The sequence below is a fragment of the Manduca sexta genome, chromosome 26 (assembly GCF_014839805.1).
Source record: "Manduca sexta isolate Smith_Timp_Sample1 chromosome 26, JHU_Msex_v1.0, whole genome shotgun sequence".
In the NCBI taxonomy this organism is placed as follows: domain Eukaryota; kingdom Metazoa; phylum Arthropoda; class Insecta; order Lepidoptera; family Sphingidae; genus Manduca; species Manduca sexta.
This window is the reverse complement of record NC_051140.1, coordinates 3,302,948-3,322,451: the sequence shown is the minus strand read 5'-3', so window position 1 is coordinate 3,322,451 and position 19,504 is coordinate 3,302,948. Positions and strand designations below refer to the sequence as shown.

At 36.4% G+C, this 19,504-nt stretch overlaps 1 protein-coding gene across 6 annotated transcripts; it reads right to left on the bottom strand.

The window, feature by feature from the left end:
- Positions 1-16: 16 nt before the first annotated feature.
- Positions 17-19,332, bottom strand: LOC115450038 (zinc finger protein OZF-like). Of its 6 annotated transcripts, XM_037443130.1 has the most exons (8): positions 18,978-19,329; positions 18,036-18,186; positions 17,719-17,778; positions 17,214-17,300; positions 16,603-16,770; positions 16,223-16,273; positions 6,479-7,061; positions 753-795 (listed from the first exon to the last, which is right to left on the bottom strand). In XM_037443130.1, the coding sequence occupies exons 1-7, from the start codon at positions 19,122-19,124 to the stop codon at positions 6,487-6,489; spliced, it is 1,239 nt and encodes a 412-aa protein (XP_037299027.1). In that variant the 5' UTR covers positions 19,125-19,329; the 3' UTR covers positions 753-795; positions 6,479-6,486. The 6 variants fall into 6 exon arrangements, with proteins under 6 accessions (XP_037299025.1, XP_037299027.1, XP_037299024.1 ...); XM_037443128.1 differs by lacking the exon at positions 6,479-7,061 and having other exon boundaries at positions 17-795; XM_037443127.1 differs by lacking the exons at positions 753-795; positions 6,479-7,061 and adding an exon at positions 1,205-1,980 and having other exon boundaries at positions 18,978-19,332.
- Positions 19,333-19,504: the final 172 nt, after the last annotated feature.

Below are 19,504 nucleotides of genomic sequence, written 5' to 3'. Positions count from 1 at the left end.
TAAAAAAAAATACCTATTCATAATCACTTAAAATGTATTTAAAAGCTGTATGTAGTAGATATACAAATTCGTGCTATCGAGCCTCTGGGTGATGTTTCTTCATGTGATAATTGAGGCTTGCTTTCTGAACGAACCCTTCACCACACTCAGAGCACACTTTATCCTTTACCTTGGTGTGTATCTTTTCGTGCAGCTTTAGAGTATTGAGCCGCGGATACTTCTTATGACAATATGCACATTCGTATTTCCGGTCAGTGCCGTGGGAAATTTTGTGCCTCGCCAAGTTCATTCGATCGAAGAACTTCATATCACATTGATCGCACGACACGTTCTTTTCATTCATATGTACCCTTCTCTGGTGCAAAGTAACGTTTGCTTGAATCGAACTCTTGTACCCACAAATTCCGCACGTCGGGAGCTGCATATCATGAGCTTCGTGTTGGTGCATCCTGAGTTTGCGCGCCGTGAACTTCAAATCGCAATCTGGACACTTTCTCAGTCTATGGTGGAGATTAATATGACCTCTCAAAGAATTTTTGTTCGGATATTCTTTCGAACACACGTCGCAGAAGTAATTCTCCATGTCGCCTAAACGAATTTTGAAGTCCGGTGGGATTTCGACAAAGTTGCGGACTTTAATAGTATACTTTTCATTTGACTTACGATGGGCTGTTTGCAGATGACGTCGTAAAGAAATTTCTTCGGCAAAACTCATGTTGCAGTAGCGACAAACATATTTCTTGGAATCATTATTTTCCGTTACGGTGAATGATAGGTAGTCTTCGCACATACGACCTGAAAACAAGTACATAAAATATACAAATGTGAAAACTTATGTCGCATCGTCTGCCGCTCGTGGCAGATACTTGATGATCACGATTCATGCTTAAAATAGCGTCATAATATTATATATTGGTAACTAGTAGGGAGTACATTTTAATATTATAATATTAGAACTTCTCTGTTGAGAAATATGTGGTTGTTATTGAAAGCAGATATATAGGTATATCGCGGGTCTACCCATTAAATGAGATTCAATTTAAATTTTTCCTTAGAAGTTGACCAAAGTCTGACAGGAAGACAATAAGGTGTTCACTGCTCGGTGTGAGGTGTCACGACGAGTTTTATTTTGAAGCACATGCTGTATCGGCCTATTAAATGGAGATACTAAATTTATTCATTTTATATAATGAAACAAAAATTATTTTCAACTACATATTTATTTCTTCTCTCTAATGTTTATAATTTCTAATCTTGGTTCGGGATGACTTTTCATATGGAATCTTAGACTAGCACGTTGTATAAATGCGGCTTTGCATATCTTACAAGAAAACGGTCTTTCTCCTGTGTGTATTCTATAATGAGCTTTAAAACATTCCTTCCTGGCGAAACTTTTTTCACAAACATCACATTTAAATATTCTGTCTTGGTTGTGAGTTATCATGTGATCTTTTAAGTTTGATATAGTGTGAAACCTCTTTCGACATATATCGCACTTTTTATTCTTCTCGTTCAAATGAACGTTTCTTTGATGTCGTACCAATGCGCTCTCCATCAAAGCTCGGAGACCGCAGACACCACAAGTAGGCATAGGGACCCCATGCTCCTCATTCATATGGAAAAGGTATTTTTTCCTCGGAAATTTCAAATCACAGTATTTGCATTTCTTCTGGATATGAACGTCCATCATATGTTCCGCTAGTGTGTTCTTCCGTCTGAATTGCCTTTGACAATGTCCGCAACAAAACTGGTCCGGTTTGTCCGTCAAATGATTTTCGTACATGTGAAGTTTTCGTTGACTGTGGTACATGAACGTCTCGGGACATAGAGAGCATTTGATGAATTTCTGTTTCAGATGAGAGCGTATGACGTGGTAACGCAGATCGTGTATGCGACTGTAAGATATCTCACACGCTCTACACACGTACTTTTTGTCCGCGCCCGCTATCTCGGTCACGTAGTCGTCCACCTGACGTTTACCTATAATAAGAAGACTTTTTGAGTGCAATACAGAGAGCACAAATAAAACCAATAATTCCTTGTACTTATAGGAATTGTGATATAGACGCTCCACGAGTATTGATTCCCCGATTATTACCTAACATATGTAGAGAAATTCATTGAAAACTATCGCCTTGTTAGTATAGTAATACGAGGACTCTCATAAAATCAAAACAAATCAATCAATAGGTAGCCAGCAGATAGATGTGTCCCCAGTGGCATCAAGGAACGTGAATATCATAGATATTTCTTGCGAATTACGGATTGCGCATATTTTAAGTATAAGTTTAGTAAAGTGAATGTGTATTGTTTGACAGCTAGGTCAATAGTGTTACACATTAATATCTTTCTTTCATTACAAACACTACAATTTTTAAATAATAAATATAAGATGAAACAATATGTTAAGGTTAGTTAAATTGGCAATGAAACTACATCATATGTGATAAAAAATGCTGTTTTATTCACCAATAACGCATACGGGGCAACGATACTGCACCGTAACTGCCTATCCCGTTTATTAGTGTTGATAATTTTTTGCTTAGTATCATGTACGTACATAAGGAAAATGTTTTAATTATAATAATATATATAATCATTAAATATTTTTTTACGATTTCAATCGTCTTTGAATAATATTTCGATTTCAAAAAGTGGGTTTTATATGCCTCAGTTGCCATATAGTATATAGGGCCTACAACTATAGTTTCAAAGTTTTTGTCGGAATAATGTGATTAATCAGCCGCATATGTAAAAACGATAGCAATCATGTGTTATATTTCTTACAAATATTGCTAGTCTTACAAGAGTATTTATATAATTGAAATTATTAATTAATGCAATGCAATGTCAATTATACGTTGACATTAAGAATTGATATAAATATAATCGAAAACAAATACATTTAATCTATTTACATGTAAACCCAATCAGTCATTTTAATGCAATGATTACAATCGATTATGCCCTACACTGTTAGCTTTGTACAATTTTACCTATAAAATAAAAAAAGATGCAAGTATCTATGTCTTGATACTTTTTTAACAGTGGGCATATTTATGGTCATCTTTAGAATTAAATACTTAACTATTGATAAACCTGATAGGATCCTTAAACGGAATTTAATTATAATAACAATATAAATTATAAATATTAAGAACCTAAACATTATTAAACTCAATGTATTTTAGTGTTGCAGAATAAAGACCGCTGAGCAAAATTTGTGACCGTCATAACAAGAAATCCTGTTGCTGTTGCTGCTGTCTTAAATCGTTGATATTCTTCACACCATCTCCGGATGTCGTTTGGTGATGTGGTACTTGAGGCTGGTCTGTTGGACGAACCGCTCGTCGCACGCGGAGCACACGTGCCGGCGGTTATTCAAATGCATCATTATGTGGGTCGTCAAATTCTTCCGCCATTTGAACGCTTTGCCACAGTATTCACACTTGTGTTCCCGTTGCGTCGAATGTTTAATCGCGTGTTGTGTCAAATTCGCTTGTGAAGAGAACATCATGTCACAGCTTTGGCACTTGAAAGATTTCTCGCCCATGTGGAAATGTTTCTGATGCCGCAGCACCTGGTTGGGGTAATTAAACTTCTTGCCGCAGGCGCCACATGCGGGCGCGGGCACGCCGTGTGCCTGCTCGAGGTGGGCGGCCCGAAGATGTCCCGCCACCTTCACGCCGCAGTGGCAGCACGAACGCAGCTTCGGCCGCAGCTTGAGGTGCACATGTCTGTGATGCTGCTTCATGCACGCCAAGTTTTTGAAAACCCGCTTGCAAGTGTTGCACGAGTACTGATCAAGGCCTTGAACCACCTCTAGCGTATAATATTGGTCGCTACTGTCTTCGCGCCCTAGAAATAAAATTCTTGATGAGTCTCGTGGTCTGCTTCGATGAAAGGTTTCAGCGTTTGATTTTCATGATCGCAGTTCCATTATGAAGGTTCGGTAAAAAAAAAGTCTCCGAAGTAAATTTGCCTAACAAGCCCCACATCTACTACAAAACGTCATAGATATAACAACTTGTATATAGTATATTATGTAGCTAAATAGATTTTTACGAATTGCGATAACGAACCACTCAAAGTGAATAATAAATGCATATTTTAGTTCAGTGTCTGTTTAATCGGTAAGGTAAATTTGTATTATTTTATAGTTTCTATGGTCGCCGTGGCCGAAATCGCCGAGGAAGATATCAAAGTTAGCATTAGCTGCAGGTTTCACGTTTGGGAGGTGACATGGCGGATCGATCAGCATGACGCCCGGGTGGTTTCTCACGTGTGCTGCTTCATCGTCAACCTCTATATATAATCCTTCTGACACACCGCCTCTGGCGTGGATCTTCAGGTGGTCCTCAAAGCTGTTATCTCAACGAAACTGTCGCCCGCATGTTTCTAATATTTATGTTCTCAAAGAGTAAAGCGTCACCACTCACCATCTACAATCTTAATCTTATCTTATCAAAAAATCTTTTCTGGCCACACTGCAGGGTACGCCCTTCTCGGCTATATGTACTTTCTTCCGGTGTTACACGGTATGAGACGAAACCGAAATTTCTTGCTACAAACTCCGTGAGTTGGCGTGATAATATGGTATACATAGCTCGGGATTCTGCTATCGTAATATAGCCAATACGGAACTTGAGATGGACTTAAACTTCTAAAATAAAGACAATGATTCCATAACATAGTTGATTTCTTTTAAGCTATGAATACGTCACATCAAGAAGAATTTTATCAACCCTTAGGTATAGTCATATATTTAGTTAACTTTAGTCTTGAAGCTGTCGATAATTTGCTACCTGAATGATTTTTGGCAAAATGTTAGCAGAAGCAAACACGAATCAAAATAGGACCCTGTATATTCAGACATACGTGAATTTTATTTAGGTGCCGTTGCACCTCACACCTGCAGTAATATTAGTTGTATCCTAATTTGCAAACATTACTGGGATCCATTTTTTTATTGCTTTGAATGACGAGACGAGGTTGCCGTCCGCCTGATGGTAAGCGATACGACCGCCATTAAACAGTAGAAACACCATCCAACACCTTGAATTACAAATTATTGTTTAGTATTCCACTGCGCTCGCCATCCTGAGACATGAGAAGTTAAGTCTTATTATGTCCAGTAGTTACACTGGCTACAATGTCCTTCGAACCGGAACAGAACAGTGATTACACACTGCTGCTTGGCGGCAGAAGTAGACATATGGATATGAATTGTTAATTAGTACCATGGTGGATTTTGTTCGTCCGGCCTTCAAGGGGTATTAAAAGTACAAAATGTATTGAAATGAAACCATATATTAATAAATCAATAATGTACAATTAACCCATTACGTTGTGCTTTATAAGTTAATGGTTACCTCGCAATAACGTATCTTATTTTAATGGAGACCGTGGCGACATAGGCTACACAATATAAGACACAATTAGAGAGTAGTAAGCTAACATCATAACAATAATTGCATTATACTGGTCAAAATTAAAAATGACAATACATCAATACATTTAAATCCTACGTGTGAGTATAATGTATTACAATTCGTCATAGTCATAATGGACCAAACTTCAATTAATATTTGATGCATTTCGTTAATCGTATCTCTTAAAACGAATTAACTGTTAAACACAATATTTTTAATTCTGCATTCCTACATGTCGCCAACCGATCGATGCGCAAATAAAAAGCAAGAAACACATCCACACTGATAACATCAGTGCGAAAGTGACTGTTAAGTGTTATATTCGCGGGTAAACCCTGAACTGATTTTGATGAAATTTGGTACGGAACAAATTTGAACCATAGGAAATGACGAAGACTTCTTCTAATCCCGAAAAAGTGCACAATGGGACTTTTACACTGGATAAAGACATTCACGCGACTGGAGCCTTGAGCAAAAGCTAGTCTTGAATATGAAACGGGAATTACACAGCTTGGTTGATGCACAATGAAAAGTGGATGCCCTATTTGCAAGTCTGCCTACCTCTTCGGAGATAAAACCGTGATGTGTTTGTTTTTTGTTTGACTGTTACCATGCAATAGCCCGCTTCCGATCATGCCCCTGGCAAATTTTTACTGACTATATAACAAAAATATTTCTATTAATTTGTACAACTTTTATTCGTGACTCTGTTCATAACCAAATTCTCCCTAATCCAGGATCTGGACGTTATCTATTTTTTTCACATTTACCTATAACATGAATAAGATAGGTAACTTTTGTACAGTTCGTGTATTTGTGATGGATATCTTTACAATTTAATACTTGACTACTGATAAACCTGATAGGTTCATAAACAGGATTCAATTACCATAATCTTAGATTATATCGATATTATGTTGTTTGTCCCTACACATATGAATTCAAATGTATTGAAGAATTGCAGAATAAAGTCCAGTAGTACAAAGTTTCTAACCGCCACAATAGCGAATCCTAGCAGCACCTGTTGCTTTATTTCGTCAACTCACTTCGCAGTTCACACCATCTCCGGGTGACGCTTAGTGATGTGGTACTTGAGGCTTGCTTGTTGGACGAACCGCTCGTCACACACGGAGCACGCGTGCCGGCGGTTGTCCAGGTGAATCATTATGTGCGTTTTCAAATTCTTGCGCCATTTAAACGCTTTGCCACAGAATTCACATTTGTGTTCCCTTTGCGTTGAGTGTTTAATCGCGTGCCGTTTCAAATACGATTTTGAAATGAACATCATGTCACAGCTGTGGCACTTGAATGATTTCTCGCCCATGTGGAAATGTTTCTGGTGCCGCAGCACCTGGTTGGGTTTGTTGAACTTCTTGCCGCAGGCGCCGCAGGTGGGCGCGGGCACGCCGTGCGCCTGCTCGAGGTGGGCGGCGCGCAGGTGTCCCGCCACCTTCTCCCCGCAGCGGGAGCACGCGCTAAGTTTCGGCTGCAGCTTGAGGTGGAAGTACCGGTGGTGGTCCTTCACACTCCGCAAGTTCATGAAAACCCGCTTGCAAATGTTGCACGAGTACTGTTCAAGGCCTTGAACCATCTCTAGCGTATAGTATTGGTCGTTATTGTCGGCGCGCCCTAGAAATAAAATTCTCATTAGGTAAGTCTCGTAGTCTGCTTCGATGTAAGATTTCAACTTTTGATTTTCGTGTTCACAATTCCATTATGAAGGTTCGGTAAAACATTTATCTTCGAAGTGAATTTGGCTAAGAAACTCCACGTCTACTAGAGTATATCATAGACCCTATGAATCAAAAAACTGGCGTTTTCAATTTCGTATAGAGGCTAAAACCAAGCTTAAAGTTTTCATGACCGTTTAGTTAAATAGTTTGATATAGAACATAGTTAAAATAAGTGTACCTTTTATATTGAGTTCCTTGAACAGTTTATATACAATGAACATAAATATATACTCAATATGGCGCATGGGATGTATATACTTTTTACAAAAAATATATCCTCTACTCCGGATGAAAAGGACAGATGATTTTATAGAATGAGCACTACAAAACAAAGTAATATGAAATTTAAAATATTTAATTATTAGGATAATGCTTAAGCAGCTCGCTTTGACCGGAATAGTATCATTGTGGCACAAAATCTTACGTGAAGTGTCAGTGTGTTATTAAGTTTCACATATCGAGTAAGATTTCCAGACATTCAATATTTTATCTCTATTGCTTTCCCTTAAGGTCGGTAAACATAGAGTGGTATTTGTAAAGCTTTCACTTATGTAGGTAGGTACACGCACACATTCACGCCTTTGTCCCCGAAGGGATGGGCACAGGTCCAGCCGGTGCACCCACTATTCGCCATGCGTATCCGTTCCATAACTTGATAAGGGCGTGACTATCACCATATAGGGCACGAATTTTATACTGATACTAAGTAGAAAAACCCAATATCACATTGCCCGGGGATGAAATTCTTGATCGTCATGTTTTAAACATAAAAAGAATATAAAATTACCGTGTTTTTATTTTAAATCGATGACTATAATTATAGCATCACGCCTAAAGGATACAAAGTAGTGACAAAAAAATCATTCTTTCGGTGAAGTTTCGTAAGGAGGAATAGCCCAATAGGTCAAATAATTCCATTTGAAAATTTTACAACAACGGGTCACCGTCATGACAGGTAAGTAAACTGTATTACCAGTTAGCAATATTTATTCTCAAGGTATCATTTCATCCCCGGAGATGCGCCCCACTACCTTCACTAACTGGTTACAGTGCGCATGAGCAGCATGAGTGCACACGCACACTACGATAGAGAGCGTCAGTACAATACCGCGGAAATGAAATATATATGCATAATATACACGTATGTGTATATATAATGAGTTTATGTAAATATACTACAATAAACGAATCCTCACATCTTATTCTTGGAGCTGTTTAAATTACAATTTTAATAAATTTGTACCTTATTTATTAGTTGATAAGTTACATTTTGACTCATCCGAAGTTTCTCATCATACATTTATTTGAAGTACCTAAATGTGTTAGGTAATTTTAGGAATTTGAGACAAAACTTTGCTTTATTAAACTGCTACAAAAAGTTTTATTAATTCATGTTTTTTATCCAAATTAACTAAAAAAAAACATTTGGGACTTTTGTCATGATTACACACCAATGAACCGGTAAAAAAAATATATAAAAACTTATATTTTACGACAAAATAAAAATATATCGAAATTCGTAAGAAGTTAGGGCGTTTGACGGTATCGCTTTTGTCCCGACAAAATGGAATATTTCTATAGTTTTTTCTCATTAAATTCTGTATCTAACAAACAATAGATAGGAACACAACATAAAAGTGATACAGGCCAGAGCGTAGTATTTATTATGTTTTTTTTTCACATAGAAATATAATCATTTACAAATGTACAGCGGTAAATATAATTTACAAATTACATGTCATAACACCTAACAGAAAAATAAAATGATAATAATATTATTACACATTCGCCGTTTATATATACATCACCCAAAATACTCTCCTCGTTGGAAACAGGGACAATCCAACCCAATCCTTATTCCTCATCAAATTGACAAACTTGCTTATCACTCACAAATGGATAGCATTAATATCATTGTTATCGGTGTTATTTATTTAATACATCAAAAAGTAAAATGCACTTTGATTTTATTAATTATTAGTTTTCGTTTACGGCTCGCGTTACCGCCCATTATGGCATGAAAAGTAACATATAGCACTCAGTGGTAAAATAAGTTTCGATTAGTGAAAGAATTAGCCAAATCAGTTGAACAGTTTTCGAGATTATCCATTACAAACAAACATACAAAATATCTAATCTTCTCTCTTCATATATTTTTAAATTAATATATTTATATATTGCTATAACGACCGTAACATATCGCTTTAAGACGCAGCACCCCAGATGAGTATATTGTAACAAAGTGAGCAATAAAATGCATGGAATTTGGAATAATAGTAACCGACAAACATCAACGGACACCATGATAAGTCAACGTCATGATTTCCGGCGATTTACTATCTGTGTCACCTGATAATCTCCTTTTTTCAACACTCACATGATCTTCCAAATTTGACATTATTCACTTGAAAAAATATAAAACCTACTCCCCGTATACAAAATTACAATGAAATAAACATTTGTTGTCATTAACTGAAATTGTTGTTTTTTAAACACAACTAACAATCTTCTGTCGTAGCTCATTATCATAACACTGTAATTGTCATCCATTTTCATCCACACTGCCTTCACCAAAACATTCAAATTCAATGCGTACAGTACTTAATTTTTGTGTCAACACGATTGCTCCTCAGTCCATAAGAATTTTTATTTATTGTTATAACTTCTAGTGAGTATAATATTTCAAGTATGACGAAACTCCATGGTTATTTTTTTTTTCGAAACTGTTGTGGCTCGCTATCGCTACTCCGGCCCACAAAATAGCTATATACATTTGTGATCCCAAGATTTGAGAAGCATTCCCCGGCAGCATGAGCGCCATCTCGCCCCAGATGGACGGCACGGTTAGAAGTTGACCTCTGGATGGTATTTGTTCATGTGGTAGTTGAGACTGGCTTTCTGCACGAAGGCCTGCCCGCAGACGGCGCACACCTTGCGGCGGTCGCCGGTGTGGATCCGCTCGTGGAGGTCCAGCGTCGTCTTCCTCAGGAAGGACTTGCGACAGAAGCGGCAGTGGTAATCCTTCACGGTCTTGTGCTTGAACTTGTGTTTGTACATACCCTCGAAGGAGAAGGACTCGTACTCGCAGAACTCACACTTGTACTTCTCGCCGAGCATGTGGAAGTTGTTGATGTGTTTGCGGAGCTGCACCTTGGTGTTGAAGGTGCCCTTGCAGGCGTTGCACTTGAACCGGTCGTCGACGGAGTGTTGCTGCAGCTTGTGCACGGTGAGCGGGGCCGGCGTCATGAACTCCTCGGGGCAGTACGGACACACGAACCGCGGGATTTTGTAGTGCTTCGTCTTCACGTGGAACTTCAGCGAGAACAGCTTGTCGTAGTGCTTGTCACAGCGCGCGCACCGGTACGAGTCGCCATCTTTGGTATAGTCGTCTTCTCGGAGGCGGAATTTTCGCACCTTGCCGCCTAGAAGACAGAAAACAATATAGATTTTGATGGGCTGTTCTCGTACGGTGCGCGCGTTGTGCTTCAACAAAACTGTTTCTTCATTCACAAATTCATTTCCACACACTCGGGTGTAAACGCGACGTAGCGAACACAGTGCACATTTAATATTATGAGCGAATATTTCACGATTGCACTCGCATATCGGACGCGGAGTTTAAATGCCGGGAGTAAACACTGCGGCATAATTTCTTCTTATGTTCTTTTTGTTTTCCAAAAATACACGACGCATTGACATTCACTCTAATTATATGGCTAGTAAAGATAAAACAGGACCTAAAAAATCTAAATTCTACGGATTACCGACCCGATACAGAAAGCACTCGAGCACGCGGTATACGCGCAATATCTTTAACAATTCTTCCGCGCGCTGCACTACTTTCTGGTTACTACTTAAATGGAAAATCGTAAAAACTAATCAGTATTATGACTTATGAGTCTATTTAACGTAATAGGATCAAATAATTGTGGTTTCATGTGTAAAAAATCATCTAATTAAATCTTAACGATACATTTTAGTGGTCGCCTGTCCTGCTATTGTGGGTATTTCTTAATATGACGTAAACTAAAATCAATATACATGTTCCATTAAAAATGAGCCAGGTTGTTTACTATTCTATTAGTCGAGACTCTCGCTGGCAATTAAACACATGAGGAAGCTGCGCGGTTGTAAAGGGCATGCAGCTCTTCCACATAATATAATGCCGACTAAAGATTATCGATATTCTTACTGAATATAAGGTTAAAAATATAATCATTTTACTATACAAGGTCACTTTGGCATTGCATTACTTAATGAAACCACATGCTTAACTTCTTGAAAATAAAACTTTACAATGTTACCCGAACTGTGGATGTAAAATAAAAAATAGATATTTCTAACAAAATCAATAAAAAATATATTTAATTCTACACGCACTATTGCCGCTGCTTCTATTACTCTAAGAAAATTCGTCGCAGCGACAGCGCCTGTCACTCAGAAATAAACTCACGCAAACGCCATATGTACTGAATTATAAAATGACTAGCTTTTGCCCGCGGCTCCGCCCGCGTTTTAAAGTTTTTCAGGCTAAAGTTTTCCGTTATAAAAGTAGTAGTTTCCCGGGAGCCTGATGTTCTTCCCAGGGTCTAAAACTGTCTGCATACCAAATTTCATCTTAATACGTTAGGTAGTTTTTGAGTTTAACACGTTCAGGCATACAGATGTAGCGGGGGACTTTGTTTTATAATATATTTTTTAGAACTTTTTAAGAGTAACAATCCCGTCATACATCATTGTTGCATAACTTTAACCGCTTACGCAGCGCACATAACGGAAGCTCTCAAAACTAATAAATTTTCCCCGTTTTTGCAACATGTTTCATTACTGCTCCGCTCCTATTGGTCATGGCGTGATGATATATAGCCTATAGCACTCCAGGAATAAAGCGCTATCCAACACAAAAAGATTTTTTCATTTCAAGCCGATAGTTCCTCAGATTAGCCATTACTGCTGCGCTCCTATTGATCATAGCGTGATGATATATAGTCTATAGCACTCCAGGAATAAAGGGCTATCCAACACAAAGCGAATTTTTCAGTTCGAATCGGTAGTTCCTGAGATTAGCCATTACTGCTCCACTCCTATTGGGTATAGCGTGATGATATATAGCCTATAACACTCCACAAACAAAGGGCTATCCAACGCAAAAAGATTTTTTCAATTTGGACCGGTAATTCCTGAGATTAGCCATTACTGCTCTGCTCCTATTGGGTATAGCGTGATGATGTATAGCCTATAGCACTCCACGAACAAAGGGCTATCCAACGCAAAAAGTTCAGTTTGGACCGGTAGTTCCTGAGATTAGCGCGTTCAAACAAACAAACAAACAAACTCTTCAGCTTTATATAATATTATAGATAAAAGAAAAAAAATCAAATCTGGGAATTTTGGTAAAAATATTAATAATTCTTGGTTAATTTTGGGCACAATGTTAGTAGAAGTAAAGAAGTATATGTGGTTTCATTTATAAACGCAATGCGAGTCACCCTGTATAAAGATCTTTTGTTATTCAGTCATAAACAGAATTGACTGGAGAACCACATTCGTGTACTACAATCGCTGTATCAATGCACCGCGGTAGTAAAAGTCTTATTTCAAAACTGACACTGTCTCCCATATTTTCACCGTAATTTGCGATAAATAGTAATAGTGGAGTGCCTGGAGCATTCAAAACCGTAAAATCTCGGATTAGAGTTATAGTGAACGAATTAATACGATCGATGTGGGATATTGTTTTTTAAACTATAAATTGCAATGTTTACCCAAAAATTTTTTGTGCACTCCATTTTTTCATTGTTTAAACAAATTATTATAAAAAAATAATGTTTGACCATATATTTTCACTTTAAACAGTATTTTTTTTTATTTATATGTTAAATCTTACCTGAGTAGACATATAGGAACATTTTTCAAAGATACCTGTATCAAAATAGCAGTAGGGATCTCGAACAGGAGCGGAGCGACAGCTGCTATGTACAATGGAATTGCTCGTCCAGTTTAATTATAAATAAAACGTACTCTATTGTGTACATTTAAAAAAATAAGGTAATTAATTACGACTAATGAAAAGAAAAAAAATATTTGTACAAAATTTGTTTATTTAAATATATTACATTGTTGTCTACATCAAATACTTTCTTCTACTTCATCTATCGGTATAATAGGTGAAGTATTGGAACAACTATTTCCGCTACACTGTAAACATGCTACACTGCAGTATAAACCACTTTTTCTGCATCCACCAATGCTCCACATCCGTTTTTGCAATTACAAAATAACATTTGCAATAAATTATCCGGAGCAGGTAATTGATTCATTGTTATTGGGATGTACATGTTATTGGAATACTTCCATCCCCAATTTTCAATAACTACGTCATTTCCTAGCCATATCTGAATTTGTAGGTACACTCTTTTAAGGTGTTCAAACGTTGCATCAGTTGTTGGAGGCAGTGATGACAAAAGAACACTCGTGTTTTTGGCTGTTGATTTTATGAAAGAATTGAACCTTAATGTATTTAAATCATGAGTTTTAGACGGAGCGCCATATAAACTCAAAATACATGCTACACCTGCTTGCAATATATTGATGGGGTCTTCATTGATATTTTTAAATACTTTTACTGAGTCGCGTAAAGTCAGAAGATATCGATGTCTTAGTGATATTAACGGCATTGGTAGATAAAGATTGTGAAATATATTTTCTAAAACCATCCCGAGGCAAAGTTCAACAGAAGATATTTTCATCGAAATGTTTAGAAATATCATTACCAAATTGTAAAGAACAATACTACTTCTGCGTAAACATACTACTTCTGCGTTTTTCAATAAAGGAAAAATTAAGTTTGCCAATAATTTTGAGAAACGGATTGATTTATACGACTCAGTAAAAGTATTTAAAAATATCAATGAAGACCCCAATAATATATTGCAAGCAGGTGTAGCATGTATTTTGAGTTTATATGGCACTCCGTCTAAAACTCATGATTTAAATACATTAAGGTTCAATTCTTTCATAAAAGCAACAGCCAAAAATACGAGTGTTCTTTTGTCATCACTGCCTCCAACAACTGATGCAGCGTTTGAACACCTTAAAAGAGTGTACCTACAAATTCAGATATGGCTAGGAAATGACGTAGTTATTGAAAATTGGGGATAGAAGTATTCCAATAACATGTACATCCCAATAACAATGAATCAATTACCTGCTCCGGATAATTTATTGCAAATGTTATTTTGTAATTGCAAAAAGGGATGTGGAGCTGCGTGTGGATGCAGAAAAAGTGGTTTATACTGCAGTGTAGCATGTTTACAGTGTAGCGGAAATATTTGTTCCAATACTTCACCTATTATACCGATAGATGAAGTAGAAGAAAATATTTGGTGTAGACAACAATGTAATATATTTAAATAAACAGACTTTGTACAAATATTTTTTTTCTTTTCATTAGTCGTAATTAATTACCTTATTTTTTTAAATGTACACAATAGAGTACGTTTCATTTATAATTAAACTGGCCGAGAAATTCCATTGTACATAGCAGCTGTCGCTCCGCTCCTGTTCGAGATCCCTACTGCTATTTTTATACACAGGTATCTTTGAAAAATGTTCCTATATGTCTACTCAGGTAAGATTTAACATATAAATAAAAAAAAATACTGTTTAAAGTGAAAATATACGGTCAAACATTAATTTTTTATAATAATTTGTTTAATCAATGAAAAAATGGAGTGCACAAAAAAATTTGGGTATACATTGCAATTTATAGTTTAAAAAACAATATCCCACATCGATCGTATTAATTCATTCACTATAACTCTAATCCGAGGTGAAAACCCCCAGGCGCTCCACTATAATTAGCGCAGATGACACTTAAAAGTTATTGTGTAACGCAACTGAATTAAATGCATCGAGATATAGATTTGTGTAAAATAATTCACGAAATAGGTTTCACAGGTACATATTTCCTTGTAGTTACAGATAAATGGTCTGGTGTTGGATATATTTCATATCCACCAGGATAGTAACCACCGTACACAAGATGTTAAAACCCGCCATAGTGGCCCACGCAAATTTGTGCCGTTCCGAGATCAGCCTGTATCCGGTTCCAACAGGCCGGCATTATTGTATCGACTGCCGAGGGCTAACAGGCCGATATAATTATATCGACTGCTGAGGGTTTAGTTAGTAGATAGTGTAGAGTATCTCTAGTCAGTGGACATTCTATTGGACACAAATCCACTTACCATCAGGTGCATTGGGGTCACTATGCGTGCACGTACAAAATAAAACATAATTCTCAAATACTAAAACTGTATCAGTTCAATAAACATGTATCTATTTTACCGCATAAATAATAAAATTTAATAAAAACTGTTTGATTGTTGAGCGTAAAGCCTCCACGCGTTTCACGGCATGGATATCCGGGAAGAACCTCTTTTGTAATATGGAAGTTATAACAATATGTCGTGATTATTCGACATTTGCGTCGCTATTATGATGTTTGTAGAGGCTTTACACTTATGAAACGTCTTTTAACTATTAACGTCGTAAGTCCAGTATTAATTTTAATTTCATTGAATTTGAACCTGCCGAATCCAATTCTTCGGTCAAAAACCATTCGGCGTGCACGAAACTCTATAGTGTTATTATATACAGGATAAAGTATTCATTTATCCATTGTTTTCATTTGTTCCGAAAATACGAGACACAAATCTGTGTCGATGTGGGTCGCCTACGATACAGGCTGTGCCTAGTGTAGGGGCCGAGGTATAGTTTTTGTTCTATGATCAAAATTTTATTATTAGTATGTTACAACCTAAGAGTTATTTGTTTTAGTTCATAAGGAAAATTGTAATTTTGGTAAATTTGATAAATAAAAAATACCTAAAAGGTGGAACATTATTCGTTTGTATTTAAGTTCAATTTTATTTGCATTTTAATACTATGCATACATTTCAACACAATGCAATGTGCGGATTATTCTAATAAAAAAAAACTATAATGGACTTACGACGTCAAAAGTGTTGAGTATATGAATAAATGACGTCTTACCTTGCGTCAGAAGTTGCTCCAGCTTCGAAGTGACCGGCTTCTCGCTGGAATCTGTTGGTAAATATGGAAATATTTTGAATACTGATACTTGCGAAGCTTACACACTATGGGCTCATTGTTTCAAAAGCGATAATTGTATCTAAAATGGTACAGAATAAACAACAAAATTTCAGATAACTTCATAAATCCGACTAGATTTATTTGTGTTAACAATTATTATTTTGACTCAAACTGTCATAAACTTATTTGAAAAAAAGTATTAAAAAACTGGCAATATTTTTTTTTTGCCAGATTTTCATATTTTGGCGTCACGGATACTCCAAATATCCTAGCTTACATTACAGTGGCAGCAGTAGTGCTGTGTGCATAGACAAGCATACCGTCAGCCTTGTCATCGGCGGCGGCTCCCTCGTGCTGGACCTCCTGCACCTTGCGCGGTCGGCCGCATTTCTTGGGCGGTTTTTTTGGTTTCGCTTTCGTTTTCGCCTTTTGCGGTGTTTTCTTTACCTTCTTCTTCCCGTCTTGTTTTAAAGTTTTCGTATTGCTTTCTGTTAAATAAAATTCTTTGTTTATCAAACATAATTTTGTTGTGATCTAAAATGCCTATCTTATCATGGGAGCGTTTGTACAACACTCACGGCATACCAAAAATGGACGAAGATACGCAAAAAATATCCAACCCAAAAAATTACACTTTTGATATAATGACGAATGAAGTTTAAATCGTATTTTTGCTCATTAATATTCCATTTTATATTTTGTTAATAAAACATTCAAATATTTTGACTAAGATGCTTTTACTTATTGAAAATATAACCTTTTGCTAAAACTAATTTGGCATACTCAGCTCATTTTCGACCATACTGTGGGTTAGATCTTTATTGCGTATCTACGTCCAAATTAATGATAATAACGCAAAATCGGACTGCCTACTTTATTAAAGAGTTCCTATCCGAGCCCCAGCCAATCCAAGCGCAGTAGAAGAACTTACCTCCGTCATCGTCGTCGTGGTAGTCGCCGTGCGCGCTGTCCAACGAGTCCGCAAACTCATCCACCACTTGCGTAAATTCCTCCGCATCTGTGCATTCCACCAAAGGCGTTAAACAAGTGGCCAATTTTGAATAAAATCTATTGTACAACCTTTTCAAAGGTAAACATAGATCTACCAATACTGGTGAATACATGCATAACTTTCAATAGCAATTATATTACATTGTTTATTTTTTTATCTGTACTATAATTGTTGTTATTATTCAATAAATTAATCTATACTAATATAAACAGGAAAAGTTTGTGAGTTTCTTAGTTTGTTTATAGGTTTGTAGGGAACTACATTTTTTGTCTCTACAACTACTGACCTATTTTGAAAATTCTTTCACTAATAGGAAGCTACATTACTCTTGAGTGCCACAGGGTTTTTATCCTGAGAAAATATGAAACGGGAAAATATAAAATATAAATTCACTGTGTAATTGCGTCAGTATATAGGAACTTACTTTCGGTATCCCTTTCCGGTCCCTCTACCTTTACTTCCACTTTACAATCTGACTCTGCAACTGAAATATTATATTACACTTAATACTAATTTATTGACAAAATTTCACATATTGCTACATTTTATATTTTTAACCTAATCCAATGAAGTTAAAATACTTAGAGTAATCAGAAACTGACTAGACTAAACATTTGCAATCCATGCTGAGTATCTGGAGAACCAGGTAAGTAGTACATACACATATACCTTTACTTGATAAACCTTAGTTATTTAAATTGATTACATTATTATCTCTACAATAACATAAACATAACTAACTTCTGATAAAGTCTCCTCCATACATCTGATGGAACTTCTGCTCGCAGCGTATAACCTGCCTCTTGAAGCTGCTTGCGTCGCGGAGCCGCGTGATGCACGCGTCGCATATTGTGTATGTGGCAGCACACAATGAGCCCGACACTGGTGTTATCTGATAACACATGCATTTACAATAAGCTTCCTTTGCTCGCACGGGTTAAGAGCAGGCCTGCCAACTAACTGGAATTTCTGATTTGTCTTTTTTGAAAGGCATCAGGGGGCCATCTGGCAGGGTTTTCAAAAAGTGTACAGGTATAATTTTTTAAATTGAAATAAATCTTCGATAAAAATTCCCATATATATAAAAGAATAAAAATTATAATAATGTTTCATTTTTGTTGCAAAAAATACTTTTTCAAAGGAAGCCCATATTTTTCCCAAATGTCCAGGGTTTTTTGCCGTGTTTATCCGGCATCGACAATTCGTGTGATGGCAGCCCTAATTAAGAGTGATGGCTTCATTAAGCATGCTCTATGTGTGAGCATAATACTCAGCCATAAAAATTATACAAAAAAATAAGTATGCTTTCATCATATTGATCACACTATCACACTAGTATATGTAAGTCAGGATTAATGGAAGTGTAAGACAGCGTAATCAGTTCATAATGCATAAACAGTCATAAATAGTTATAATAAGTAATACCCTAAAGAATAAACAACTAAATATAAGAACTTACATTGTTTGTACTTGTTACAACATTTAACACATCAACATTAGATTAAATTTAAATATTTGTTTTTATAGCTGCCTCTTAGTTACCTAAATATCATAAACATTGCGTGTTTGGGCAACATAAAATCATACGAAAAATTAAATGACAAGAATGCAACGTAAACAAACTCTTATAAATACATCGTTTTTATACAAATAAAAAAAAATCAGTTAACGTTCGCAACTTACGTTTAAATCAAAAGTTTCTCGTAGCATATTGAAATATATTTCTTCCTCGTCATCGAAATTGTAAGCCCCGGCTAAATTTTGAAATGTTCCTTCTGAATGACAACAACGACACAAATCCTCTTCTAGCTTCCAATAATCCCTCGACATTGTTACAAATTGATAACATTACACTACGCTAAACCATAAAATATGAGTAGATTAAAACAATAAACAACTAATTGAGTAAGTATAAACGTTTGACGATTATTACAGCCTGTAGTATATTCATACCGCCATCATGGTTCACAATTTTTGACATTTAAATAGTGGTGACTATATACTATTCTTTTAAGTGGTGACTACTGACTGGTAGTTAATGTTAAAACGTAGTGATTATATTCTCTTTGGTTAATGTAGCGCATAGCAATATAGCAAAGCGTAAAGTTCACTGAACAAATACCTCGCGCTATATCCCTTCTCATTGAATGCTAAAATTCGTATCACGCTACGTGCTACATACTATCTCCATTGTATTAAAATATCGGACC